Here is a 27,444-nt window from a genome sequence, read left to right as displayed (position 1 = left end):
TTAGCTAATGGGCAGCCAGTGCAATTCTTTCAGCAGCAGGGTGACATGTTGGTGATACCCTGCCCCAGTGAGCAGTTGCGCTGCTGCATTTTCAACCAGTTGCAGCTTCCAGATCAACTTCAGAGGCAGCTCCACATAGAGTGCATTACAGTAACACAGCCTGGAGGCATGGACAACAGTGGTCAGGCTATCCCAGTCCAGAAATGGCCTCAGCTGTCTTGCCAGCCGCAGCTGGTAAAAGGCACTCGTAGCCATTGAGGTCAACTGGGCCTTTAGCAACAAAGATGGATCCAGGATCACCCCGACACTATGAACCTGCTCTTTCAGAAGGAGTACGACCCCATCCAAAGCAGGCAACTGACCAATTACTGAACTCAGGAACCACCAACCCACAGCAACTCCATCTTGTTACGATTCAGACTCAGTTTATTGGCCCTCACCTGGCCCACCACCAAGTCCAGGCACTGGTTCAGGGCTTGCACAGCCTCCCCCAATTCAGATGTTAAAGAGAAATAGAGCTGGGTATCAGCGTACTGCTAACACCTTACCCCAAATCTCCTCATGAACACTCCCAAGGGATTCGTATAGATGTTAAACAGCAAGGGGGACAAGATGGTACTCTGCGGCACCCCAGAACACAACTGCCAGAGGGCCGAAAGACAATCACCCAATGCTATTCTCGGAAAACAACAATGGAGGTAGAATCACAACCACTGAAAACAGTGCCTCTGATACCCATCTCACCAAGTCGGCTCAGAGGATATCATGGTCAATAGTACCATGGTCAATAGTATCAAAAGCCCCTGAGAGATCAAGTAAGATTAACAGGTTGCAAGGTTCCCCTGCCCTACTCTAAATAAAGGTCATCCATCAGGACCACCAAAGCTGATTCAGTCCCATAACCAGGCCTGACCCAGACTGGAATGGCTCCAGATAATCTGTTTCATTGCTGCACTACAAACCTCTGAATCACCTTCCCAAAAAAGGGGGTATTTGCAACTGGACGGTAGTTGTTACAAACCATTGGGTTCAGGGTGGGCTTTTTCAGGAGCGGTCGGATCAACGCCTCTTTCAGGGTGGCTGGAACCACTCCCTCCTGCAATGACACATTGACCACTTCCTGGATCCACTCAGTCAAACCCCCTTGGCAAGCTTTATTAAGCCAAGAAGGGCAAGGGCCGAGAGGACATGTTGCTGGCTGCATCGTCGCAAGCACCTTGTCCATGTCATCAGGCCACATCAACTGAAACCAATCCCAAGAAGTTGTAGCAGATGTTGCACTGGACACCTCACTGTGAACTACAGTTGATGTGGATGAGGCATCAAGATTGCTATGGAGGCAAGCAACTTTACCCTCAAAGTGCCTTGAAAACAATTCACAGCGGGCCTCCGAAAGGTCTAAAACTCCATTTCCTGGAGTTGATGTCACTCCTCCCCAGTCCTTTTTGCTGCCATGCTAAGAAAGCCAAGGTTCGGCTTAGCATGTCATCTGAACTGGGACTTGCAGTTAAGCTCTCTTGCTGTCCACCAGCTGTAACCAACATTAGGCTGCAATCCAATACACACTTGGGAATAAGTTTCATTTTACTCAATGGGGCTTAATTCTGAGAAGATATGTAAAGGATTGCACGGTTAGTGTATTGGGTGAATCAGACCATTGTGGAAGGAGTATTAGAATATAAACACTATTTAGTAAAGGCAGAGCTCTCCTTGCTTATCTGCATTTACTTATTAGCAAGGTGTGAACACCAAGCTTGAGTTCTACTGTATCCTTCTGCATATTAGAACAAAAGGGTGTCCGTGACATACGTTTATATAGATTTTTTTTTCTTGTAATAGTTCTCAGTATTCTGAATATCTTTTTGTATGACTAGCACATTGAGCTGAGTTCTTCAGTGAGTTGTTTGCATTGATTCAGAAATCTCTCTACAACTGCATGATACTTGTTTCCATAACCAAGTTATCTTTCTAATTTTATTTTTGAAATGTTTAGCTGTAATATAAACTATAAATGTGTTTCAGATTAGAGGCTTTGAAACTGCTTACTGCATAGACAGTATGGGGCATTCCAATGGGGGCTTTTTGGAACTTGGACCATGCCACAGAATGGGAGGAAATCAAGTAAGTAGTCTCAAAACAGCATGTTTGGAACTATGAGGAATGCCAAAAGATCATTAAATTTTTGCCAATGAATTTTGTATTGCTGCAAATGGTGTTAAATTAAATTGAAGAAAAATCACACACACAGCACTGGGAGCTGGGATATGTATGAAGGCCATTCCTGCATTATTACAGTAATAGTATAAGTCATACTACTAAACATGAAATTGTTTTGAATTGTCTTTTATGGGGAAATGTTATGGAACGAATTCTTATTGATGGCTTAAATCCAAACTTAAGCTGATTCCCATTTTCCCTGCAGTCCCTTGCACCATCCAAAAATCTGGTGAGGGGGCCCCCTCTGTAACAGTTTGGGGCAGCTTCAGGGGAATTGCTGCCTCCCCACTTCCACCAGCATTTCTAAACTGCTTAATACTTTAAAATCTCTGAGACATACAAATATCAAAATCTAGCATACCTAAACATATTTCTAATCAAAAAGTGTCACTCAGCTGTCTATAAAAAGTTTCTGTTAGCAGAATGGGGAGAGAAGCAAATTTTAGTGTTTCACCCAATGCAGACGTGCTGTGACTCCTCTAAATCTGTTCCAGAGAGGTCCTCAACTCTCTAGAGCACATTTCACAGGGTGCTCTAGGGGGGGTGGGAGAACAACCGAAAATTGTTTCCCTCTCTGTTGCCACTGATAGGAGCCTTACCATCAGCTGAGTGACACCATTGGATTCAACCTGATGAGTCAGCCTTCCATGATACAGTTTCAGCAACGTACAACTTCTTTCTTCCTCTTCCATCACTTCAGAGCACAGCCAGAGAGTGCTGCAGGGATTGAGACCAGTCGCCCTGACCTTTGATTAGTTCAGCTCTTTGCTGGTATAGTAGGACAGTGATTAGAGTGCTGCAGTTTAAATGGGAAGATGTGTCCAAATCCTGCTTCTGATGAATAATGCTATTTTCCCCATTTGGCTCAACATCTATTCACAGTTCATGTGGTGTGACTATTTCAAAATTTACTATACTTCCTGATGCTCAGTAAACTTACGTTCCTTCTAGTTACACAGTTTACTTCTCCAAATCAGTATTGCATCTACTGGCCTGTGAATACAGTGCATTTGTACCAATGCCTCTTGTGAACAAGCTTATTAATTATTACATAACTGAACATTGTCATGAACCTTGCATCTTCTTGGATCCATGCTGGACTTCTTGCCATCAGTGGGACTTACTTCTGAGTAGACATGTGCTATACATTCTGTAAACATCTGTTACCTTCAGTGTACTGAATTCTTAAAGCAAAAGACTAGTAGATTGACATGTTGTAAATGTTCCTGCTTCCAAATAATATTAAAATTAATCATTACTTTAGCATTTTTGCAGTTACTGGTATAATATATATATAGTGTTTTTAATGTAATACTTTTCCTCTTAGCTGTTCAGAATTAATGAAGCTAACCAGCTCATGCAATATGACCAGTGCTTAACTAAAGGACCTGATGGATCAAAAGTTATGATTACACACTGCAATCTAAATGAATACAAGGAATGGCAGTACTTCAAGGTATCTAATGCATGTTCAGTGATCTCAGTTTGCATTTTGTCTTATTAGGTATATACAAACTGAAAACTCTTAGTTAGTTTTGTGGCTTTCAGTGGTGAAGAAATAACAGAATTAAGGGTATCTGGTAAAGTTTTGTTAAAAGGCATCCTGTTAAGGAAAGGTTGTGGATTTTATGTTACTGCAAAACATAAGGGCCAGCTTACTGGACACAAAAGATGGAAATATGAGTGCACAGATGAGATAATAAATCTTATCTCTTTGGTACATTCTCATCTTCTCTTCCATTAGAAAGCCAATATTTTAGATAGAGTAGCCAGGGAGCCTATACAGGGCTTAATTGGAGGTCTAGTACTTTATGAATAGAATTTATCTGAGCATGTTCAGGTGGTTTTCCTTCCCAACTAAAGAAAAAAATCTTTTCTCCTGTCACCTTGGATTAGGAGTCATGGATTACACTATCTGATCTGTGAACTGAACCGAATTTCCAACAGGCTTGAGCCTTATTATATAGAGGGATAGGAATAAGGGAAAGCACGCTTATAGGCTCTAGGGAGGGGGGAGAATGAGAGGGGGCACAACAACAAGAAGAAAAAGAACACAAAATGAAGGATTGAAATAACCTTTGGAAGAGCTAAGAGGAAGGGTACAGGAAAGAAAATTGGAGTGGCTGATGGCCTAGGAACATGGGAGATAAGTCACCAGGAAAAGGCCTTGCCAGCGTTCTCCCTCATTCTCCCTCTCCCCTTTGTAAATATATTAAGTAACAGCTAACAGATATGGGTCAAATTCTGTGGAATTTTGGTGGTGGGGAAGATAGGTTTTGAATGGTTGACTGCCATGGGCTATCACAGCCTATGTAGCTTGAGAAACTGTTGCTTCTCCTTCCTCACCACCCCTGCACAGAAGTTTAAATCCCTTTTGTGTTCACAGAACTGAGTTGACATTTAGATCCTGCCCTACAGTTATATATAAGCAGTTATTACAGGAACTCTAATAATCTAATGAATACTTGTATGTATTCTCCTAGCCTCTTTATCCATGAGTAAAATGCATTCCCCTAATACCCTTATTTTAGTCAAACTATATAGCCACAGGTGAGAACAGTAGTTTCAGTAGGACTTGGAATGTTAACAAATTGACATATTGCTCTTGGGAAGTAATATGCTTTTCTTTTCCCCCCCCCCAGAATCTACATAGATTTACTCATATCCCTTCCGGGAAATGTTTGGACCGTTCAGAGGTTCTACACCAAGTGTTTATTTCAGAGTGTGACTCAAGTAAAGCAACACAAAAATGGGAAATGAACAATATCCTTAGTGTGTAGACAAAATTGCTTGAACCTACCTACTGACAGATTTAATTCATATAGGACTGAAAATAGCCTGAAAACTGCTGCAACTATTAACTTTGTACAGCTGCGAGCCTGGAACCTCCTGATCTGGATGAAGGACATAGATGGATGGTGATAGATTTATCAACTTGCAGTTGATGTTTACAAAAACTGCTCTTACCTTAAACTTTAATAGATGTTTACATCTCTTTTTTATTTTGTTCTAGGATTTTTGTTTTGTTAAATGTGTTTAGTTATTAATGTACTGTGCTTTTGACTCTGTTTCTGTTTTACTGGAACAAAGCTAAAAGCACTGGCTTGGATCCGAAGTAGCGGGAAGTTGCTTCCACTCATGCAAGGGTGCTTTTCTGCTTCATCTTTTGGTGGCAGCTCCCATTCCAAAAAGCCTATCCTGATGGCTGAAGAAACTTCTGGAATGGCTTTTTGAGTGGCAAAAAGGGCTGGGAATTAGAATTGGAAGCTTCCCATATGCGTGTGTGTACAAGTGCTATCCACTTGTGTACAAGCAGGGGGATTGGATCTAAGCATTTTATTCTCGTATTTGGGATTACACTCAGGGGTCTGCAGGCAGTTTTTTTTTAAACACACTTGAAAAAGGTTGGAGTAACCAGACTTTGCTATAATGGTGATTATCAACCTGTTGTATGTTGTTTTGATTTTACATCTTACCAAGCACTGCCATGGGTTTTTAGCCAGGGTGGCCTTTCACAGTCATGCTGCTTTTTTGAAAGGTGAATTTTCAACATATTTAGTGCCTCTTTAATTTTTCCTCGGTAATTCATAAGAAAAACATTTCTCATAGAACAAGTTTGAAGTGTCTCCTTAATAGGGATGAGTTGGTAATGCTCTCATTATGATTAAAGAGAAAGATATTGGCAACTTGACAATAATACTCTTTATTCTGTATTGATAAGGTAACCAACTGAGACACAAGTTATACCAGGAATGCTGTGAGAGGAACCTGAAATAGTGATGCGCAAATTTCATTGGAACCTTTAAAGAAGATTGTAATTAACATACTGGGTAGCACTTAAATCCATGAGCCACTTGTGTAAAATAGCATTAACGCAGCTTGAGTCTACTATTTTGCAATATAAACTGGAAACTGAATTCTAGCACTATGTGATGCATTCAGTGGAAGTGAGCACTCCTAATTTCAGCTAAAAAATTCAAGCACTAACTTCCCTGCTGTGTCATGCCTTACAAAACGTATATGTCAAAATTGAAATATGTGTATATCTGCACAATGTAGAACAGTAAAACTGATCCAATTCTTTACTTTTCTTCTGATAAATGGAAATCTAAGATGAACTAAAATGTTTTTTAAAATTCAAAATGATTTTACAAGCACTCAGCATGTAAAGGGATATTGTCAACTAGTTAGAGTTAGAGATCCATATATAGACTAGAAATAGGCAAACGGGGTAAAGTGTTTTTTTTAAATTTTGTACAGAAGTGGCTTCACAGGTTCTCCATTCCTTCAAATAATTAAGAGAATGGTTGAAACCTGGGGGGGGGGGTTTACACCTTGTGTTGTGAACCCAAGTTTATATGACATGAACAGGAAATGAATAATAAAGATACAAAGAAGAAAAATTAAGGAAAGGTTTCTTAAAACATTTGTGTTAAATATTACCCTAAAAGTCAACATGGGGTGGGGGAGAAGAATAATGAAAAAACAAGAGCTACTGCAGTATTTAATTCTGATTCAAAGGCAGAGGTCTTGGCCACAATTCAATAGAGATTTCAAGATGCTTCTTAGATTGTGGCCCTGGTGTGCAGTTATGCACACCTGAATTTTACTGAAATCAGTTAAGTTCCTATATATGTGACTGCAGAATTTTAGCTCAAAATTAAACTCCTAAGTGATTTGATTGAGTTTCAATAATAATAATTCCTTGACTCTCATTTAACCAACTCCTTAAAATGAGCAATGGAGGCACTTCAGTTACAAGGCCAAATTTTATTTTAGATGCAGTTCAGTGTTGCATATAACATTTAGTCAACGTGGCATTTTGGCCGTAAGAAGGCCAGGTACATATAGTTTAGAATCTTTTTTTTTTCTGGCATCAGTCATTTTGGGCCTCTTTTAAAGGGTGTGAATAATTAAATTTGAAAATGGAGGATGAAATTTAAAAAAAGGTAATAAAGGTGTGGGTACATTTTATTGTTTGTGTGTATGAAAACCAAGTTTCATTTTCTTTGTTGGATAGAGCTTAATTTAATCACATTACTATGCATAAGTGAAAGACTGCACATCGATTGTCCAGGTGTGTATGTATTAAATGGGTATTGTGTGCAATTCCATTAAAATCCAATACTGTATGTGAATATGAATCTGTATTTTTAAACTCCAAATCTTACAAGACAACATAAGCTTACTCCTAATGACTTTTCCTACTGTAACCTGCTTTTTAAAAAAATGTTCCATAACTTGCTTTGTAAGTTGATCACTATGCATTTCTACACATTTTATAAATTTGATTTATGCAGATTTTGATATACTGTATGTTTCTGTAAAGATTGTATAAATCTTCAAAAGTTTTAATAGGGATAAATCTGGGTATCTTGTGTATCTTAATTCTGGGTTGCCTGTTTTTAGGTGAGGAAAATAAATTTTAACTTGTAGGTTTATTATATATTTGCACCCAAAACTTATTTTTCTAAATGTGTTCCCATTGAATCAAAACTCATTTAGAGAGTGTATACATGTAATGTATATGTGATTGTTAAAGTAAAATAGAATCCTTTATTTTATTTTTCTTACCCACTATCTAATATAAGTAAGCCCAAGGGAGCAATTTTAACTCGCAGCCAGAAGAGCAGTGGGACGGACTAAACTGAACTGCAGAGCCACCCACAACACCCGCAGGTCTGCTGCTTGTGCCAGCTGGCCTGGAAGATTAGGAGGCAGTGAAAAACTGTATTCCTCTGTGCCAGCTTCAGCCTTGTGCAGCACAGAGATCCAGATTGTGCCCATATTTGGACCAGAGTAGGATCCAATGGATCCTTGACTGGTTCAGTTCCACTCCAGAAATTCCATTTCAGGTCTTTTCTGCTTGTGGGAATACCATTGATAGTAGCTTCCACTCACCGGTGGAAGGGCAAGTACGGGGGGGGGGGCTCAGAGCCTAGCTGAGCTCAGCAGAATTGGACAAAGAGATACAGTAGGGCCCCGCTTTACGGCGTTCCATTTTCCAGCGTTCCACTGATGCAGCGGCTTTCAATTAGGGGAAATTCCCCGTTTTAAAGCCGCTTTTGCGGCATTTTGGTGCGACGTGACCCATTATAGTCAATGGGTTCCGCTTTACGGTGGGGGCCTGGTCCCTAACCCACCGTATAAGCAGGGCCCTACTGTACTATTGCTGCTTTCTAACCCCTTCCAGTGCTGTATATCAGGGTTTATGATTGCTTTGCTGAAATTAATAGAAAATAAACTTTCTTACATTGAGCCACCTTATAGGGTCAGATGCACTTGGCTGCATGAGGAAACTCATGTAAAAAAGGATGCTGGTCGGAAGATACAAATGAGTGTTACTATAGGATTAACAACAGGAGACAGCATAATGTTTAATAGCATAATTATGGCATGTTTTATTTAGTGGTATGGCAAGGCTTACTACACCATAATAGGAACATTTCATGGGAGGGTTCTACTTCTACATTCATTCTTTTTGAACACCAGTTAAAGGAAAAACATTTGTTCCAAGGGGAGTTCAAGGAAGTAAAATCTGCAATGCAAATGTTTTTCCATTTAAGTTTTATATTGCATACTCAATTTGCTTTCTCAGACGGCTAGATTTCAAATGATTCTTTGGTAAACTGTCATAACAGTCTCAAAGCAGAATATTTAGGCCGACTGACACATGTTGATTTAGCTATCAACACTTACTCCATTAGCATAATGCAGTTTGCTGTCATTTAAGATGTACTCTCTCTTCCCAAATGCTTTCCCACAGTAGGATCAGATACCCTTCTGCAGCTCCTTCTCATACAAAACTGAGACTGGAGAACATTATGGGTGCAAGCTGACTCCATACACACAGTGTACAAAACAATTCTTTCCCCAGACTATTGAACAGCCAAATAAAGTTCTAACAAAAATTTCTACTGAATATTGTCAATTAAACAATGGAAAACGTTAGCATTTTAATACAATCCTGGAATGAATCAATATTTTAAAAAATTGCTTGAGAAAAGTATGATTACACATGGTTGTACTCAAGTTCAATGCTTGACTTGTTTTGGTGTTAATGCTGTTCATGACTCTACCTTAATTTCAGTTATGTAGCCTGCATAGCTGAAAACTACAGCAGGCTGTTCCATTTGAATCCCTTTAAAGGATTTTTTAATTTTTTAAAGATTACAAATGCTGCATACCAATAAAGTACCTAAACAATATGAGCCATAAACATTAGTATAGAGTAAGTTCCACACCACCCTTCGGCCATCCAATTAAATAAAGATTCTACTACAACAAAGGGAGAAAACTGAAGGTAGCCCTCCAGGCCTCTTTATCCTTAACGCCTCTCCCCAGCAAGGCCCTTCACATATCCTGCTTCATACACCCCTTGAGTGCCCTGTTAGAATGTGTCATAGAGCCATGTTAATGCCTCTTCCTTGACTGAGGATAGAGACAGGTAAGTGTATGTCTGTATATGTATGCAATTTATATATTAATGAACTATTCACTAATAGGCAAAAACAGAAACAAGTCTTGCGGTTTAAGAACATAACCTATAACCAACAGATATTCCAATCAAACTTTAAAAAGCAGGGAAATTGGGCAGCTATAGTGAATGCACCAGAGGAGCAGGAGACTTGACCTCTCCGAGATACTGTATTGCCCTACAAATTTGTAAAAATGCAAACACAATTTGGGTTGGTCTTTCACAGTCCAGTCTACTTCCTGTGTAGCGTGGAAGAATTTGGTAACATGCCTCTGAACATATGGTGAGTGGTGGCAACACCGGCAGTCAGGACTACATCTCCAAAGATGGAGAATTACATTTTTTATGTTTGTTGGTGTTCTTCTTGCTTTGCTTCTTTCCTGTGTCGCTACTGTTTCTATGGAACATCTAACCTAGAGAACTATATCTCATCCTGGAAATCTCTGTCAAATTTATTTTTTATTAATTTCAGAGCCTTTTTTATTGGTTAATGTCATGATGGTGAAGACAGCCATTTGTGTTTTGAAATGGAAGTTATTTTCTATTTCTGTTTTGGGCACATTAACAGTTGAATCTGAATCTGCGGCCTTGATGTAAAATCAGACTGGTTGCAGTATGTTGCTACTTAAGCAATGAATTTAGGTGTAGAAAAAACAAGCTTGGCCTGCCCAAGATGTATGTTTTCAGACTTTTATGTTTAAATCACCCCACTTAAGGAAGGGTTGGCATGGTCAATTAAAAGCAAAGAGCATACCTAGAATTTTGCTAGAATATATTTCACTTCCCACTGTTTTACCTTGTGCAAACTGAGACACATCTTATGACCATTGGAGAATAGTCAGTGCCATTATTCCACAATTGTTTTTGGAGGTATTTTTAGTGTAAATTATGCAGAGTGTTGCTGTACTTGACATATTCACAGAAACAGAAACAAAAGAAAATGCTTCACTAAAATTGCAAAATAAATCAAACATTTAAAGTGACAATCTGAACTATATCATCTGTCTTAATATTGTTGCTTCCTGCCTGCTAAAAAAAGATCAGCACAGCACATATCTTGTTTCTGTTATTTGGGCTGATTGCAGGTATTGCCACCTCTCACCATACGCTCAGAGGCACATGCTACCAAATTCTTCCAAGCTACACAAATTGTGTTTGCATTTTTAGAAATTTGTAGGGCAGTACAATATCTCAGAGAGGTTAGGTTTCATGTTCCCCTTGTGCATTCACTATAGCTGCCCAATTTCTCTGCTTTTTAAAGTTTGGATCAACATATCTGTTGGCTGGCTATAGGTACATTCTTAGACTGCAATATTTTTTGCCTAGTGAATTTCTCTGCTTTTTAATCCAGGAGGTAAGAAATGGAATCCTGTGCAAATTTGCTGAGAATGAATTAATCATTTGCATGCAAATCGGGTTCTATGGGATTTATGTCTCTGCGATCATGCTTAGGATAGGTAAAACTGATCATGGGGGAGAAAAAAGAGGGAGGGAAGTGGTAGGATGGGCAAAGGAAGGGGGAGGGGAAGCCAGGTTTCATTATTTGCATGCAGGGCTGGTGCTATCACTAGGCCAACTAGGCAGCGGCCTAGGGTGCAGACCTCAGAGGGGCACAGAACTGACCTTTGAGGGGCACAGGTTTATATAGATTAGTTGTTTTAACCCTTGTAAAAATGCAACTCACAATTTATATTTTTTATTTTAAGATAAATACCGCAACAGTGCAATGGAATATAATTAACTACAACTCCCATCAGCCCCAGCCAGCATGGCCACTGATGGGAGTTGTAGTTCAAAAAAAGTAACTTTTCCAAGCTGTGGATCTAACCTCGCCCTTTCAGGATTGTAGCCAATAGTGAAGCCAGGGTTGTGTTTTGCTGAGCCAGGCAGTGCCTAGACTTCATTGGAAAGTCAGAAAATTTTGAGATTCTCAGTTTGAGTAAGTAAGAATATGGCTTACAGTTTTTTCTCTCTTGTGTGCAACTTAGAATCACACCCTAGGGGCTATTGAAGAGGGCAGTGCTTTGAAAACCTTTGCAATATGAAAATATTAATCCAATACTTGCTTTCCATGTACCTGGAGTAAACTCCATTGAACTCCATTAGGAATAATATCCCCCCTGTTCTGAGCCCTTGGTTCTGAAACCCACTTTGCCAGACAGTCAACTCAGTCTCTCTCTTTTAACCAGAACTATTTTATTAAACCAGAAAACACAAAGGTACACAGAAACTTCAAAGAAAGAGTAAAAAATCTGGCGATGGTGAACTCTGGCAGAGAAATATCTTCTGAGAGAGAGAGGTAAAAAAGGAGTGTTGTCTCTGAGGCTACTAGGCCTGCTGCTACCTTCACTCATGACTGAAACAAACTGAGGCAGGTTTTGGAGGGAAAACTAACTAACCAATTAAAGAGAGGGGTGATGTCACCTGACAGGAAGTTACTGTAAGGCTAAGGAAGCATAGAGACAGACCACTAGAGTGCCACAACTCTAACCTAATAAATGCCTTGTTTAGCACAACAGAAGGAGTCTATATACAATTCTAAACCCTGCGGAGGCAGCACACCACCCTTCCTCTCAGTAGGAGCCCAGGGCGGCAAACAAAAGCACTAAAAACACTTTAAAAATCATAAAAACAGACTTTAAAACACTAGGCTCCTTTCTTCCTACAGAGGCCTTCTGGTGACTGGCCTAGCCTGAAGGCACTTAAACCCTTCTTGCCTAAAGCAAGTAGGCTAGATTGTGCAATTTTTGCATAATTTTTGTTATATCTTATAAATTTCTGATATTTTACTTTTATTTTATATTTTGAAGAATTTTATCATTCTTGAAGTAATTCATACATTAGAATTGTTTTTATGTATATATGAAATAGATAGTAGAGTTAATTGGAGGTTATGTAATACACACACACACAGTGAAAATGCACTTAATTTTTAATCTTACAGTCACATCTTAATCTTATTTAGAAAATGTATTCATTTTTCTAGTGAGCTATGGCAGATAAAAAAGACCATCGGGAGCTCAGTACCGCAAACGAAAGGCAGAAAAAGCTAAGGAGCAAGGAAAGCAAGAGGGGTTCTTCCTGAAATACCTTTGTACACAGAAAGCAATTGAAGAACAAGAATATTACTATACTCTTGTTGAAACTAGCACTGAGGGAGCTGAATGTGGTGCTCCTACTACAAATGATACAAACTCTACAACAGAAGTTTCACAAACTGGAGATATTTCTGGAAAACACACAGAGGAAAAAGAGGATGTCAAGAAAAGTGAGAGTACTGCAAAGTCTGCAAAAGAAAATGGTATTGTGCCTGAGTTGAATTACAGTAACCCTGCCAACTGGCCTAACTATTGCAGTGATAATTTGCGACAGCTTATAATACAACATGGACCACAGCAGGTTGTATCACATGATTTCCCCAAAGACTCAAAAAACAGAAGGTTTTCTCCTATACACTACAACAGGAGACTAGCAAATGGTGAAGAAGTGTGCCGTCAATGGTTGATATATTCAACCTCAAAAGATGTGTTTTTTTGTTTTTGCTGTAAGTTGTTCAGCAAAAACAATAGTGGATCAACTCTACAAGAAACAGGTTCAAAAGACTGGAAGAACATTGGAGCAATTCTGTCTTCACATGAGAGGAATACTGACCATTTAAAAAACTATCAGGCCTGGAGACAACTTGAATTGTGCTTATATAAAGGAAAAACAATTGATGATATTAACCAGCAGAAAATTAGGCAAGAAGAACAATATTGGCGACAAATCTTGGAACGCTTGATTGCTTTGGTCAGAGTTCTTGGCATGCAAAACTTAGCATTCTGTGGTACAACTGAAAGTTGTGCAGTGCTAGCAATGGAAATTTTTTGAAGTTTGTAGAATATCTAGCCCTTTTTGATCCTGTCATGAATGAACATTTGCGCAGAGTTAAAGATCAAGAAACAATGGTTCAGTACCTAGGAAAAGATATCCAAAATGAGCTTATACAACTTCTAGCACGTGCTATAAAGCAGAAAATTTTAGCACATGCAAACTCAGCCAAATACTACTCAATTATTCTGGACTGCACACCTGATGTCAGTCATATTGAACAAATGACGATTGTACGTTATGTTGATGTAATCAAACCATCAGATCATGAGATGTCTGAGCCTGAGGTTATCATAAGAGAACATTTCTTGGGATTTGTTCCACTAGAGGAGACTACAGGTGCCTTTATGACAGAAACTCTTCTTGGACAGCTTGAGCAAATGGGATTACCAATTGAGAATCTGTGTGGTCAAGGTTATGATAATGGGAGTAACATGAAAGGCAAAGAAAATGGCGTACAAAAGAGAGTCCTGGACATAAACCCACGTGCCTTTTTTGTGCCCTGCAATGCACACTCTATAAACTTGGTAGTCAATGATGCCGCTAAGTGTTGTCTGGAAGCAACTAGTTTCTTCAGTTTGGTTCAACAGATCTATAATTATTTCTCTGCATTGACTCAGCGTTGGCGAATTCTAACTAGGCATGTATCAGACTTAGGCATAACAAGCCATTGAGCGAAACAAGATGGGAGAGTCGGATTGATGCTTTGAAACCACTGAGATATCATCTTGGTAGTATATATGATGCTTTAATAGAGATCTTTGATGACACAAGCCTAAAAGGTTTATCTGGAAATACTTCCCAAATTGAAGCTAAGGCCCTTGCTGATGCAATTTGTAAGTTCAAGTTTGTGGTATCCCTTGTTACATGGTACAACATCCTTTTTGAAGTCAATTTGCAAGCAAGCTACTACAAAATAAAGAAGCTGATTTAAATTCAGCTACAAGCCAATTGCAAGTGATCAAGAATTACCTTGTGGGCTGCAGGTGTGATGAGGTTTTTCAACAAGTTTTGATAGTTGCTACTGCGATTGCAAAGGAGCTAGAAATACTACCAAACTTTGAGACAGAACAGGTTAGAAAAAGGAGAAAGAAACGGCAGTTTGAGTATGAGGCCCAAGAAGAGGCACCACAAGATCCAAAGCAGAAATTCAAAGTAGGTTTCTACTATGCTGTCTTAGACATGGCCATACAATCTGTTGAAGAGAGATTCCAACAGCTACAACAATATAATTCCCTATTTGGCTTCCTGTATGATATATACAGTATCAACAAAAAATCTACTGAAGATGTACTTAAGGCCTGCAAGAATTTCGAAAAATCATTGATTCACTATGGAAACAAAGATATTGATGCTGAAGATCTGTGCTGTGTGAACTTATAGCAATAGCTCGAAGACTTCCAAAGTCTACGAGGAGTACTTCTCTTCATACTACAACAAAAACTCCTGGATAATGTGCCTGATGTTTCTGTTGCTCTCACTGGTCAACACTAATTTATTACCAATTATGTTTGATTGATGTTAGGGTAACTTTGTGTTGCTGATTCCAAATATGGCATCGGTTTTGCTAGATTGGCTCTAATTTTTGAGATAATGGATGCCCTCATTGAAAAACATAACAAATTCAAAAAATTTAATGGTCAGGCATAGCCTACCCACAAATGTCATGGAAACTGTCTCAAATCATACAAAAGTAAACACATGAAATACCTAATGGCGTTGTATTCAGTACAATAACATTAAAACAAAGTAAGCTGATTCAGATAATCACAATTAATGCATAGAAAAACACTGTGTGTACGATTTTCTTTTATGTGGAGCATCAGGACAATCACGTTGGAGGCTCCAGCAGTAGTCTGCCATCATGTGTCTGTCCCATCTGCCTTGATACCTTTCCTCCATCACCTTTATATCCTGATGGAACCTCTCCCCTTGTTCCTCACTAAAATCACCAAGATTATCCGGAAATCTGTCTAAGTGGCTATGGAGATAGTGTACCTTTATGCTCATATTAGTACCCAAATGTTTAAAGTTAGCGAGCATGTTTTGCACCAATTCATCATAATTGTCTGCTTTGTGGTTATCCAAGAAGTTCTTGACAACTGAGACATAACTGCACCAGGCAGAAGCTTCAACATCATTCATAAATTTAGTGAAATTCAAACCATTGATGAGTTTACAAATTTTAGGGCCATCAAAGATTCCTGCTTTTAGTTTTTCCATAGTCAGTCCAAGGAACGATCTACAAATGTATTTGAAGCAATCACCATCTTTGTCCAAGGCCTTAACAAATTGCTTCATCACTCCAAGCTTGATATGGAGTGGTGGGAGAATGATTTTTTCTCTGTCAACCAATGGCTTGTTAATGATGTTCGCTGCACCTACAGTCATGTGTTCCCTTGAAGGCCATGTCACTTTTTTCCAATGATCTCGCTTTGCCCTACTATCCCACAAGCAGATGAAACAAGGGTACTTCGTGTATCCACTTTGCTGCCCAAGCAAGAAGTTCACCATCTTTAGATCAACACAAATAGACCACTGGTGCTCATGATAGCAGAGCTTCTGCAAGACCATTTTGATATTTTCATATTCTTCTTTAAGTTTTGTTGAGTGAGCAATTGGAAGAGATGCATAGCGGTTACCATTGTGCAATAAAACACATTTCAAGCTTCTGGTGGAGCTGTCTATAAAAAGCCGCCAATCTCTGGTCGATATTCCGGTAGTCCCATTTGGAGAAGAAGTCCAGGAATGTTATTGCAGTATACAAGTTCTTCATCTTGGCTGAAGTATGGAAGAAGTCCCTCCTCTCTTGTCCGATAAGCTGTTATGTTAGCTCCGGCTGTAGACAGTTCTTTTCCATTAGCCTGGATGCTGAAAGTTCAGATGCTTGCTTTGACAGACTGAGCTCTTGTATCAGATCATTGAGTTCTTTTTGGGAGAACTGCTCCAGTGTTGAAAAGCTTTCTTCATATCCACTTCCAGGGCTACCACCTGTGCTACACTCTATGTCCAGCATTTCTTCAACATCTGACAATGGAAGGTCAGACAATGAGGTAAACACTGGTATGGGAACGTCTTCGCTGTGTGGCACAGGTTGCCTTGCTGAGTCCAAATCAGGATACTCCCACTTACGTTTCTTGTAGCGATTGAAGCCTTTCACATTCACAACACAAAAATAACAATCATCGTGATGGTTTTGCGGCTCTCTCCACACCATAGGCACACCGAAGTTTAAACATTTCCTTTCTCCATTTTTCCACTGTCGTAGGCACTCTACACAGGTTTTGCAAACCTTACGGGGAGCCCAAGACTTATCTTGATCTCCAAGCTTCACTCCAAAATAAGCAAGATATGCTTGTTTTACAAAGTCAGTGATGTTTTTTCTTTGTTTTTGCAGAGTGTATTCGCCACAAATGTAGCAGAATGCATTAGGATTGTTTAAGCAGCCTCTTCGTGACAAACTCATATTCCTCTTCAAAAAAAAAAAAAGTATCAATATGATATTATATGCAATGGATAAACTTGCAAAACAATGTTCAAGAATAAAAAGACAGACCAAACCCTGCTGCATATGGCAGCAGCTACAGGTCGTATTGGGGTACAATCGTCATTTGAGGGGTATCCATTATCTCAAAAACTAGAGCCAATTCGGCAAAACTAATGTCATTTTTTGATTTAGCACCCCCAAAATACCCTAAAGTCATTCAAACATCCTTGGCAACTAAAAAAAAAAAAAATGTTTTTTTGTTGGGCTGTGGGATCCTTCTTACACTTCCAGTGTCAGTGGCAAGTGGTGAACGCAGTTTCTCAAAGCTCAAATTTATAAAAACTTATAAAAACGCTCAACAATGTTGCAAGAGAGACTAGTTGGCTTGGCAACTATATCAATTGAACATGCCCAAGCATCAGCACTTGACCTGAAGGAATTGGTGACAAAATTTGCAAAGGAAAAGGCACGCAAAGTGAGATTTTGATGTGCCTGAAACGGAAACTTTTAAGATACTTAAAACTTAACATCACAATTCACAAGATTATTCAAAATGATTTGTGTGCTAAACCATTTTCTGTTGTATTTGAGAAAGATAATAAAAGATTGTTGTATTACTTATTCTTGCAATTTGAAATAAATTTAGCAGTTTCAAGTTTTGTGCTTTTCATTATTTCTACAAGACATCTGTTTTTGAAAATTGAAGTTAGCCCTTTTTGGGGGGGGTACAAGTAGTTAGCCTTGCCTAGGGTGCAAAATAGCCTGGCACCGCACTGTTTGCATGCCAAATTGATAAATCACACACAGCTGTAAAAGGCACAAGGCATAATTTACTTTGTGCTTGCTTCTGCTGGAAGAGTGGATCTCTTCAGCAGGGAAGATACTTGAAATGTCTCTCATTACTTCCTTCTGATTGCTTAGCAACAGTGATTGTGTAAGAATGCGTAGCAACAGCAGCACCTCTGTATCTGCCTAATGACCCTTAGAACATTGCCTCCACATTTTGCTTTCTAACTTTATGGGAAAAAACTTGTTTTCTTTTAATTAAAACTAAGATTCCAGGCCTCCTCCTGGGAGGCAGAGGAACAAATAAACATAAAGATTAACTAGTTGTTCAAAGTTCTACCCCAAAATGAACATAATTCACCCAGCAATTATGTAAACTACTTTAGGGTGTAGTCAGAAATTTTCCCATTAGTTCATTCCGTGTACTGCACACAAAAATCCCATAAATTACATTACTTCTACCATTTATATCTATACTCTCTTATTTGGATGAATGAATTATATCAGTTTCAATTATGGTTGGTGACAAACACTGCCACAATGTATGTTGGCTGCCAGGGCTGGTTCTAAAGGGCAGCCAGGTGGGGCACAGGCCCGAGGGCCTGGGGCCCCTCTGCTCACCGGACAGGAGCTTCCGAGCCACCTGTCATCCCCCTGGTTCACCTACCTTTCTGGTGTTTACACGTGCGCATTGCTGCCATCAACCAAGATGGCGGTAGAAGCTTCAGCCCCATAGGGAAACCTCGGCTGCCATCTTGATTGATGGCAAACCTGCGCACGCAGCTGCAAAAAACAGCAGAGAGAAAGGTAGGTGAAGCGGGGAATGGTAGAGGCTCAGAAGCTCCTGTCCTTTGAGCCGCGCCTGCTTCCACGGAAGGGGAGTGGAGGGGCCCAGGGCAGGCTGGTGTCCAGGTGTCCAAGGGCCCCGGCCTGCCTGGGGCCGGCCCTGTTGGCTGCATTTCCATAGCATCCTTTTACTATGGTATTATTTACCATTTATTTTCTGACTCCACAACCACCCCAATCTGCTTAGGTATTACTACTACAAAATTACAGTTTTGAAGTCATCTTCCTTAAGTGGCTCACTATAGCTGCAGTTGTTATACATGCTTCTAAAAGAATACATAAGAGGTTTTGTTTTTGTTTCTTTTAAAAAATCTAGTTGCTGTTTTGTAAGGTGAGGAGCAAGAGTGCCTCTATATTTCTTATAGGTTGGATTCAGAGAAGATTATGCTTAACTCCACTTGGACAATGGGGCTTTCCTACCTCCCCCCACAGGATGGAACACCAGAGGGGCAGGTGCTTGTGAAGGACTGGAAAATTAGAAGTGCATTTCTGCTTGCAGAAGACATCTCAGGATCCCAACTTACATTTTCAAAAAATGGGCAACAGCTAGTTTGTGCTAGCTTTTGGTGCAACCTGGAATCTAGTTGTACTAAATTCAAAGCAATCATGGAATTTATTAAAATAGGGAGGGGAACCTGTGGATCTCCAACTCCTGTCAGCCTCATGATCAATGATTGAATATCTATCTTTTCCTGTAAGTTACCTCTTTTTATAGCAAGCTTCCATTTCAAAGAGGCAAACACACACACATCTCAGTCTACATATATATATTGGTGGTTTCTAAACCTGGCATACTTCCAATTCAGCTGTCACTGCGTTTATGCCTATCAGTAGCTGGGACTCTTGCTGAACTGTGGCACTGAGGCCTGGTCCACAGAGAATAAGGTAGTAAAATGTACCATTTTACAGGTGATTATATTTTTGAATGTTGTCTAAATTTAAACATAACACTTCCTACTACAAGTAGAAGTTAGCACAGCAGGAGCAAAATCTTTGTTCCAATGATAAACTTTTGTTTTGAACTTTCAGGAAAGCATAAAAAAGACACACCTTCCTGTTATCTGAAGTTCAATCTTACTGCCTCATTCAGCTTTATGTGCAGATCAGATCTTGACCAAGTGTATTCTGAAGATCACTTAACAGCTATGGCATAGTTCATCTGTGCTAAAAGCCTGAAAGTACAATTTTGTTTTCCAGATTTAAAGCATATAAAGAAAACTCAGGGATTGTAGTTTTAAAGGTCCACAAAGCATGAATTTGGCTCAACTTTATTCCAAGCCACCTTCTAGAAAGCTGAAGTTGGATGTTCAGTTCAAGAAACCCTGGTTACAAGACTGAAACTGTTAAGTCCAATTTAAAAAAAAAATCTTTGGCCTGTGACAGAGAATATTTGTAATTAAGTGAATCCCACCCCATCCACTATAGACAGTTCACATGAGATGCTCCATCCTCCCATGGACTAAAACCTCTGGTAGTACCTGGCTGTGGGTTACTAAGCAGCATACGTTAGAGGAAGACTTCATAGAATCTTTGAAGAGTAGCAGTTTTAACAGCCATACCAGCAGCACCATCTAAGGCCTGAAGTGTACCTTTGCACTGTCCCTTCCCATAGTCTTAAGTTCCATTGCCTTTTGATGTGTTTTCATTTGCCAGCTGCTTTGGAGGCCTGTCCTCAGGCAGAACATAAACATTGTAAATAAATACATAAAAAGAGCTGTGGTGGTCTACAGGAGTCCTGTGTTTGCTAACTTCTGTATAAAGATATTTGAGCTTCACTATATTAGTATTTTAACAGCTAGAAAGTACATTGTGATACTAAGACACTGATGAATTGGAAATGGGACATTTTTGCATCTTCTGTTCCAAAGCCAGAACTACAAGGACAGGAGGGTAAACATTTCTCATTTTAAAGCAGCATGGAAACAGCATCTCCTGTACCAATTACATTGATGCTTACAGAATACAAGCGGTAGCTACTACAAAAATGTTTTTAACAAGATCACTTTGTTTTCCTATTTTAAACTTGATCCAAATCACAAGTCAATAGCTTTACATCATTAGTAAACTATGGCAATCTATTCCTGAAAAAGTAATCACTTAAAGGCAATGTAAGTGCCAAACATCTCCATTAATTTTTATTTTACAGATCTGATGGGACTAAAATGTACAAGTCATATTTGGGGACAGGAAGCCTTTTCTGCTCAAGGGATGCATCCCTTTGCGGGCATCCTCTGGCATTTGCCAGAGACAAAAATGAATTTTGCACAGTAAAGCTATGTTCTAGCCACATTCAGGTTTCTACATACCCCCATTCTCTCCAATCAGGCAAACAAGGCATTACTACAATTCAGTATGTTTACGAGTATTAATTTCACCCATTCAAGTATTCAAGGATGGCATGGAACAGAGATAACCAAGGAACATGGTTTTGGGAGGCCTAAGGACCAGACTGAGGCCTGAAGTTTCCCACTCCTAGTCTATAGCATTTATAATCTTTATGCTGTTACCTATGAACACTCACTTGTCTACTAGCAAAATTGCATACAGTATTAGGGGTTGCCCAAGTACCTTGAGCCAAAGGTAGGATCTCTAGCTAAATTCACCCCATCCTAAAAAAGGCCTGTGTCAAAAATTCACATTAGCCTCCCAAAAATACATATTGCGTTCTGGTCTGCAGTGTCAAAGATCATGTACCAGAAAGTTGTGCAAGTACTACTCAGGCAAAAACTACTCCTTGGGATCCAATGTATAGGAATCGCAAGGCTCCTTATGCAAAATACTATATTGACCTGACATACTATCCGTAAGTTAAAACAGAAAACAGTGAGCAAGGAGCTCACAGCCTCTTCTGCAAAGTATATCAAGTTTGCCATTCATTCCTAAGCAATTTATATTGCAGCCTCAATGAGGGGGATGAGCTGAAGAAACACTTCTTGGGGAGATGTCTGTCCTTTAAGTCCAACCACAAAGCAAGCAACTTCTGAAACCCACCCACAGCTGTCTCAAGCCACTTTTGAACATAAACCAACTAAGAATGTGCAAAATCTGACATTTTAATGATCTCCTATACTTATTAGGCCTGAACTCGTAGTCTGAAAAATCTTGTGCAAGTACCACTAGAGTATCATTTGAAAAACATGTGATACTACCATCAGCATGGTCAGGGATGGGAGTTGTAGTCTCAACTTCTGGAGAGCTTCAAGTTCACCACTCCTGCTTTACAACATGAAAATTGCAAGAAAAATTGCAGCAACTCTTCAGTTTCCAAAGTGGCAATATGAATTAAATGTAATGTAGCTTTTTACATCATCCTTCCTCAACCTGATGCCCTCCAGAAGTTTTGGACTACAACTACCATTAGTCCCACCAAGGGCCAATAGGCAGGAATGATGGGAGTCATACCCTCCAAATATTTTGGCCTACTGGTTTGGAGAAGGTTTTAGTTGTAAATACCCTTAATGACACAGCTTCAGCAAATTAACGCTACATTATAGTAACAAGAATAATGTACATCATTTTATTACAAAATTGTTAAAAAAGTAATACAATGCAATAGTATGCAAGACAAGGTTACTACCAATTTTACTACCTTTTCTTACTTTGCTCAAAATCAAGCAGTCACTGAATTTCAAAGAACCATTAAATATGCCTGAACATTGGACAATATCAGCTTTCAAAATCTAACAGTAGCGGCCTTTAGCTACTACTTACATTAGAATACAGGTTTCCCTACAGAGAATCACATCACCTATACACAATTCTGTACAGTTTTTATACTGAAGCTAACAATGAGCTGCACTTCACATTCTTAGCAAAATCATGGACTTTTTGAGCACAAAATCTTTACAGCAGGTTATAACTTCACTCTTCATCTTCCTCCTCCTCCTCTTCTTCATCATCTTCCTCCTCTTCATCTTCCTCCTCCTCCTCCTCTTCCTCAGGTTCTGCCTTCTTCTTGGAGCCTGCTGGCCTACCTGGACCTTTCTTTCCTGCATCACTCTTACCCTTGGCACGGTATGCTGCAACATCCTGCAACAGCAACACAGAAAGTTGAGCACTCACAGCCTTAATTTGAAAACCTATCTTCAGAAATATTAACTGGGATTTCCCCCCCATTTGTTCTTCAGGTCCTGGTTTCAAACATTCACTCTTTTCTGACAGTCATGCCATGTCTTGACAGCTTCTATTCACTCTCCCACCCCCAAAAGTAACAAATAACCCTAGTTTCCATGTCCCTTTAACACCAACATCGGATGTAAGAGCGTGAAACTTAAGGAACTACAGCAATGCTCTACAGGAAGACTTAGCATCCTATTACTTTTTTACCCAGTTTCTCAGGTGGTGTCTCAATACAGAGCATGCTCAGGGCCACCGCCATTGAAGCTCACCAGTACAAGTTGTATCCTGTGCCCATAGACTATTTTCTAGGTCATTACTGTATCAAAATTAATATTTGCCAAGTAATCCCAGCTCCAGTAGTTTTCAGTGCACAATACAAGATATTGTTTATATGCTATAGCATAAAGCACATTGATAGAAAATTAAAAGTAAGAGTACCTTTTCATATTTCTCCTTTAGCTTTGCTGCCTTCTGCTCAAAGGGTTGTTTGTCTTTAGCTGTTTGCTCAGACCACATTTCACCTAGTTTTTTTGCTGTATTCCCAATAGACAAGCCAGGGTGTTCACTTTTTATCTTTGGACGATGCTCAGAACAAAACAGGAAGAAAGCAGATCTAAAGGATAAACAAGAACAAGATGTCACACACAACTTTTCAACATAATGATTCTAGTTCAAGGTGATAGAAGTGTTCTAAAATGTTTGTTAATAGTTTCATTAACTTTGAAATCTAATTTGCAGTAACCAGCAGGCAAATTGGTTTAAGCTATAGATAACAAAAACAGATATCTATGACTAATGAAGATTAACTTACGGTGGCCTTTTGGGGGCATTGGGATCCTTTTTCTTCTTCTCCCCTTTAGGAGGAATATAGTTTTTCATCTCCCTTTCATAACGAGCTTTGTCACCTTTTGCCATGTCTTCAAACTTGCCCTTTTCTTTTGCAGACATTGTCTATGAAGAGGAAAAATGTGTTTAAACCCCCTCCTATGTGAAGTATGCTCTTTTTCTCATTTGGACTCTGGGCACCCAAGAGCCCCCAGCGAAAGTGCAGAGAAAAGTAGTAATCTTCTACACTGCCCCAAAAATAAACCCTAAAAATGATTGTTTTAAACTCTTTAATGTTATTTGGTTAGCTTGCAGCATTTTATTGACCTAGGAACCCTTGAACCCTATGGGTCACTGAAGAACAGCAATTTCTGCCAAATAAAAGCCACAAGAAAAGAGTTGGGATTCACTGATTTCTTCTACAACCATTTGCAAGACTTCAAATAATAGGGGTATTCCAAGACTATAAATGTTTTGTTGCTTATATGGATGCACCAAAGGTCCCTACAGGTGTTCCTTTTTCAAATGCCACAGATATTGCCTTGAGAAATGACACACATTTGTATAGCATTTATCCACACCTTTTGTACATGAGGCAGTTTAAAGTAAAGCAACATCACCAAAACCAAAGGTGTTATGTAAACCACCTCAGAATATATCTAAATATATGACTGTGGTTTGACTATATTTTGTTTTATTTTTGTAATTGTTAGAATGAATCATGTGATTTTTCGACATTGTAAGCTGCCTTCAGCATGGCTCAGCTGTGGAAAGGTGGCATACAAATAATAACAATAATAAATATGAGAGGCAGGAATGGGTAACATGGTGCAAACAATTACAACTTCCCTATGGCGACTGCTTCTATACTGCGGGTTTTACATTTGTTATCATAGTTTTAGTCAATTTTGCTTTGTAAGCTGTCCTGGTAATCTGCAATTTTGTCCTGAAGAAATTCTGAGGATCTTAAAAATGACAAACGCAGGAACTCCCAATGCTTTTCTGTAATGAAAAACACATTTTAATGTTGGGAGCTGGGCACTCAATTTTGTGAACGTGATTTGGAAGCAGTTAGCCTATTTCTAATACTAGATTTCAGCACATTCTGCTTGCCCACTACCCTGGACCATATTGTTGCCAGGTAGAACAGCAAGAATGTGTCTGTGACAAAATCAGTTCTCAAACAGCAAAGCTTAAGAGCTGTTTAAAAATGGTTTCTATTTATAATAGAATACAATTCAAGTTTACTCAGAAGGTGGTAGAGGGTTTCAGCCTTAATTTTATTTTCTGTAACTCATTACCAGCCACAGGATGTTTTTTCCTCTCTCCTTTTTAAAAAACATACCTAATCTCACATTCCCAGGAAAGGTCTAACAACTTTAAACTTGCTGAAATACTTCCAGCCCTGGTCACAACACTCACACTTCCTGACCTTAACGCTTCCATAAACCGTGGCCACACAGTGAAAATCTGGAATTTTTGGGGGGGAGGGTGAAAGAATCCAACAGTTAAAGCGGTTTAATCAGGCGGGATCAGTGGAAGGGCCGGCTCCAACTCAGTTACCGCCTTTTAAGCACTTGGGCGGGCGCTTGCAACTGCAACGCGCGCCAACCTCACAGGAGGGAAGGTCCAGAGCTGGAGGCGGGGCCTAGCACGCAAGGCGAGGCGGGCCCGGACTGGGCCTCTGGCGGAGTCGCTTCTTACCCGCCATCGCTCAGAACATTTCTTGGAGAACTCAGCAAAGTTGACCGAAGACTCAGGGTGCTTTTTCTTGTGCTCTTCGCGGCACGTCTGCACGAAATAAGCGTACGAGGACATTTTGCCCCGAGGCTTATTGGGGTCGCCTTTGCCCATGGCTATGGCAACCGTCCCTGAAGACGGACGAGGGGGAAAGGGAGAGAGAAAAAGAGAAAATAACAAGGAAATAAGTACCAGCCGCTTACCCGCCGAGTCCCACCCTTTACCTGCCGCAGATCTGTGGGAGGAACACTTTCCCACCCCAGCTATTTACTCCCCGCTCAACAGCCGCTCTTTCCCGCCTTTCCATACTTTACCAGATCCCCAGCCCCACTCCCAATTCATTCCTGCTCAGGCCAGCTTCGTATAAACTCTCTTCTCCTCTCCCCCACCTCCAAAAACACATTGACCCCTCAGCGTGCACTACCCCCACCCCAAATAACCCAGTCACCGTTTTCTAGCCGCGCCCGAGAACACAACCCACCCAAGCCCCGCTTTCCCAAGGAGGAAAATTGCACGTGTATAGTACTTAGCTCCTTGCCTGGTAGCCCTTGAGGAAGAGAAGCCGCAACCGTTAACGACGCCGAGGGAGGATGTCAAAAAAACCCTCACGGATCACCTCCTTCGTTCACCGCAGTAGAACGGGTCGTTTCCAACGCACTTGATAGCCTCTTGTTTTCCACAGTCCTACCCGCCACAGTAACTTGACCCGCAAACCTCTTCGTAAGGCCCACCCTCTAAGCTTTCTGGTTGGTTGGCAGGTTGATTTGAACCTCGAAAAGCCGCACCCCCATGCTTCTTTAAGTACTCGATTGGCTAAGAGTACAGACGACGCCACCAGCAGAACTTACTGGGTTTGGTCGAGAAAGGGGCGGGAAGAAAGGTGGGGGTGGGATGGCTTGCGCTTCATACCCGTTGAAACCGGTTAGGGAGTGTGGAGAGAGTGGGATTAAGAGCACGTCTCCGATTGGAGGATTGATAGAGTTGGAAAAAAATGCCATAGATGCCCCTACTATTGGCCAAGGATATAATTAAGTGTTGCTATTGGTCTGAGGAGGGTGAAATCGCGGGGTTTAAAAATACAAAGGAGGAGAGGAAGAGGAGGGCGGGGAGGGGAGGGAAAAGAAGTGAGAAAAACAAGACGGGGGGGGGGCGGGCGGGCGGAGGAAGGGAAAAAAGATGCTGGTGGGCGCAGATGCTAGCAAAAAAGACAACTCGGGTGTGGGCTTTATATGAGTTTGTTTTTTTCTGTTGTAGTAAAGTTGTTGGAAGTAATCGTCCGTAGGATTGTAGCCTTGCAGTACAACAATCCTACGTATGTTTATTCAGGTAACGTCCATTGTCTTCCTTGGCCTCCCTCCTTTTTGACTGAAGTGAGGAAAGGACTGTCTTGCGCAGCAATAAATGATTGGTTGTCTTTGAGGAAGTACCACACCCATTCTTCGTCATTCTTGCTGTAACTGATGGTAGTCCTCAGGAATCTGCTATGCTTCTTTCCTGAGTTTCTGGCTTATGTTGTTTACTGCTTTAGGCAACAAAAACAAGTTTTCACATTGCTGTTGCCACCTGTTGCTACTCCTCTTGACTGTTTTTAGTCTCTTCCCCCCCCCCCCGCCAAAGTCTGTGTCATGGCCCATTACACGGCTGTCCTTTGCTTTAAAAGGCTGTTCCATAGTGTGACAAATGGTGAGTCCTGCTCCTCTGACCTCTTTGGCCCAAAGGGAAAAAGGAGATAGCGGTTTTGAACACTTCAAAAACAGAAGAACCCCTCATGATACCCTTATAATAAGGCTATTCTATGCATGGGTGTGAGGGAGAGTAGCAAGGGGACATTTGCTCTTCCCTATGAACCATAATCCTCTGATTCCCTGTATTCTCCCCTGTGATGTTCCTATATTAATGTATATATGGTAAGTGTTGTTTTAGAAGATACATGGTAAGTGGAGTGAAAGAGGAGGGGGAGTGAATGGGCAGTAGAATGCGACATGATTGGCTGAGTGTTTAAAATGGCTGAATGTATAAAAGGAAGAGTGAGAGTGGAATCGGGGGGGGGAGAAGAGAACTGAGTGGGTTGCTTGGT

General features: G+C 40.3%; 2 protein-coding genes across 10 annotated transcripts in view; one reads left to right on the top strand and one right to left on the bottom strand.

The window, feature by feature from the left end:
• GALNT7 (polypeptide N-acetylgalactosaminyltransferase 7) overlaps window positions 1-7,637 on the top strand; it is a 74,945-nt gene extending 67,308 nt beyond the window's left edge. For 7 of the 9 annotated variants that reach the window (XM_061583959.1, XM_061583954.1, XM_061583958.1 and 4 more), the window contains 3 exons: window positions 2,023-2,121; window positions 3,545-3,673; window positions 4,860-7,636. In XM_061583959.1, coding sequence (XP_061439943.1) covers window positions 2,023-2,121; window positions 3,545-3,673; window positions 4,860-4,997 — 366 coding nt within the window. In that variant the 3' untranslated portion in view covers window positions 4,998-7,636. Of the gene's footprint in view, window positions 1-2,022; window positions 2,122-3,544; window positions 3,674-4,859 lie in introns of all 9 variants that reach the window. The other 2 variants (XM_061583955.1, XM_061583956.1) reach the window with 1 other exon arrangement.
• A 14,549-nt stretch (window positions 7,638-22,186) lies between these two features.
• On the bottom strand, window positions 22,187-26,184 carry HMGB2 (high mobility group box 2). The gene is made up of 5 exons (XM_061584226.1): window positions 25,906-26,184; window positions 25,332-25,498; window positions 23,614-23,753; window positions 23,241-23,415; window positions 22,187-22,712 (listed from the first exon to the last, which is right to left on the bottom strand). The coding sequence occupies exons 2-5, from the start codon at window positions 25,479-25,481 to the stop codon at window positions 22,545-22,547; spliced, it is 633 nt and encodes a 210-aa protein (XP_061440210.1). The 5' UTR covers window positions 25,482-25,498; window positions 25,906-26,184; the 3' UTR covers window positions 22,187-22,544.
• Between the last annotated feature and the right edge of the window lie 1,260 nt (window positions 26,185-27,444).

Source organism: Rhineura floridana, chromosome 9, assembly GCF_030035675.1.
Source record: "Rhineura floridana isolate rRhiFlo1 chromosome 9, rRhiFlo1.hap2, whole genome shotgun sequence".
In the NCBI taxonomy this organism is placed as follows: Eukaryota; Metazoa; Chordata; class Lepidosauria; order Squamata; family Rhineuridae; genus Rhineura; species Rhineura floridana.
This window is presented reverse-complemented; position numbering and strand designations above follow the sequence as displayed.

Coding starts and splice junctions, on each gene's coding strand:
- HMGB2 (XM_061584226.1), bottom strand. CDS start 25,481: ATGGGCAAAGGCGACCCCAATAAGCCTCGGGGCAAAATGTCCTCGTAC. Junction 23,754..25,331: donor AATGTTCTGAGCGATGGCGG/GTAAGAAGCGAC, acceptor TCCTCTTCATAG/ACAATGTCTGCAAAAGAAAA. Junction 23,416..23,613: donor AATGCCCCCAAAAGGCCACC/GTAAGTTAATCT, acceptor TTTATCCTTTAG/ATCTGCTTTCTTCCTGTTTT.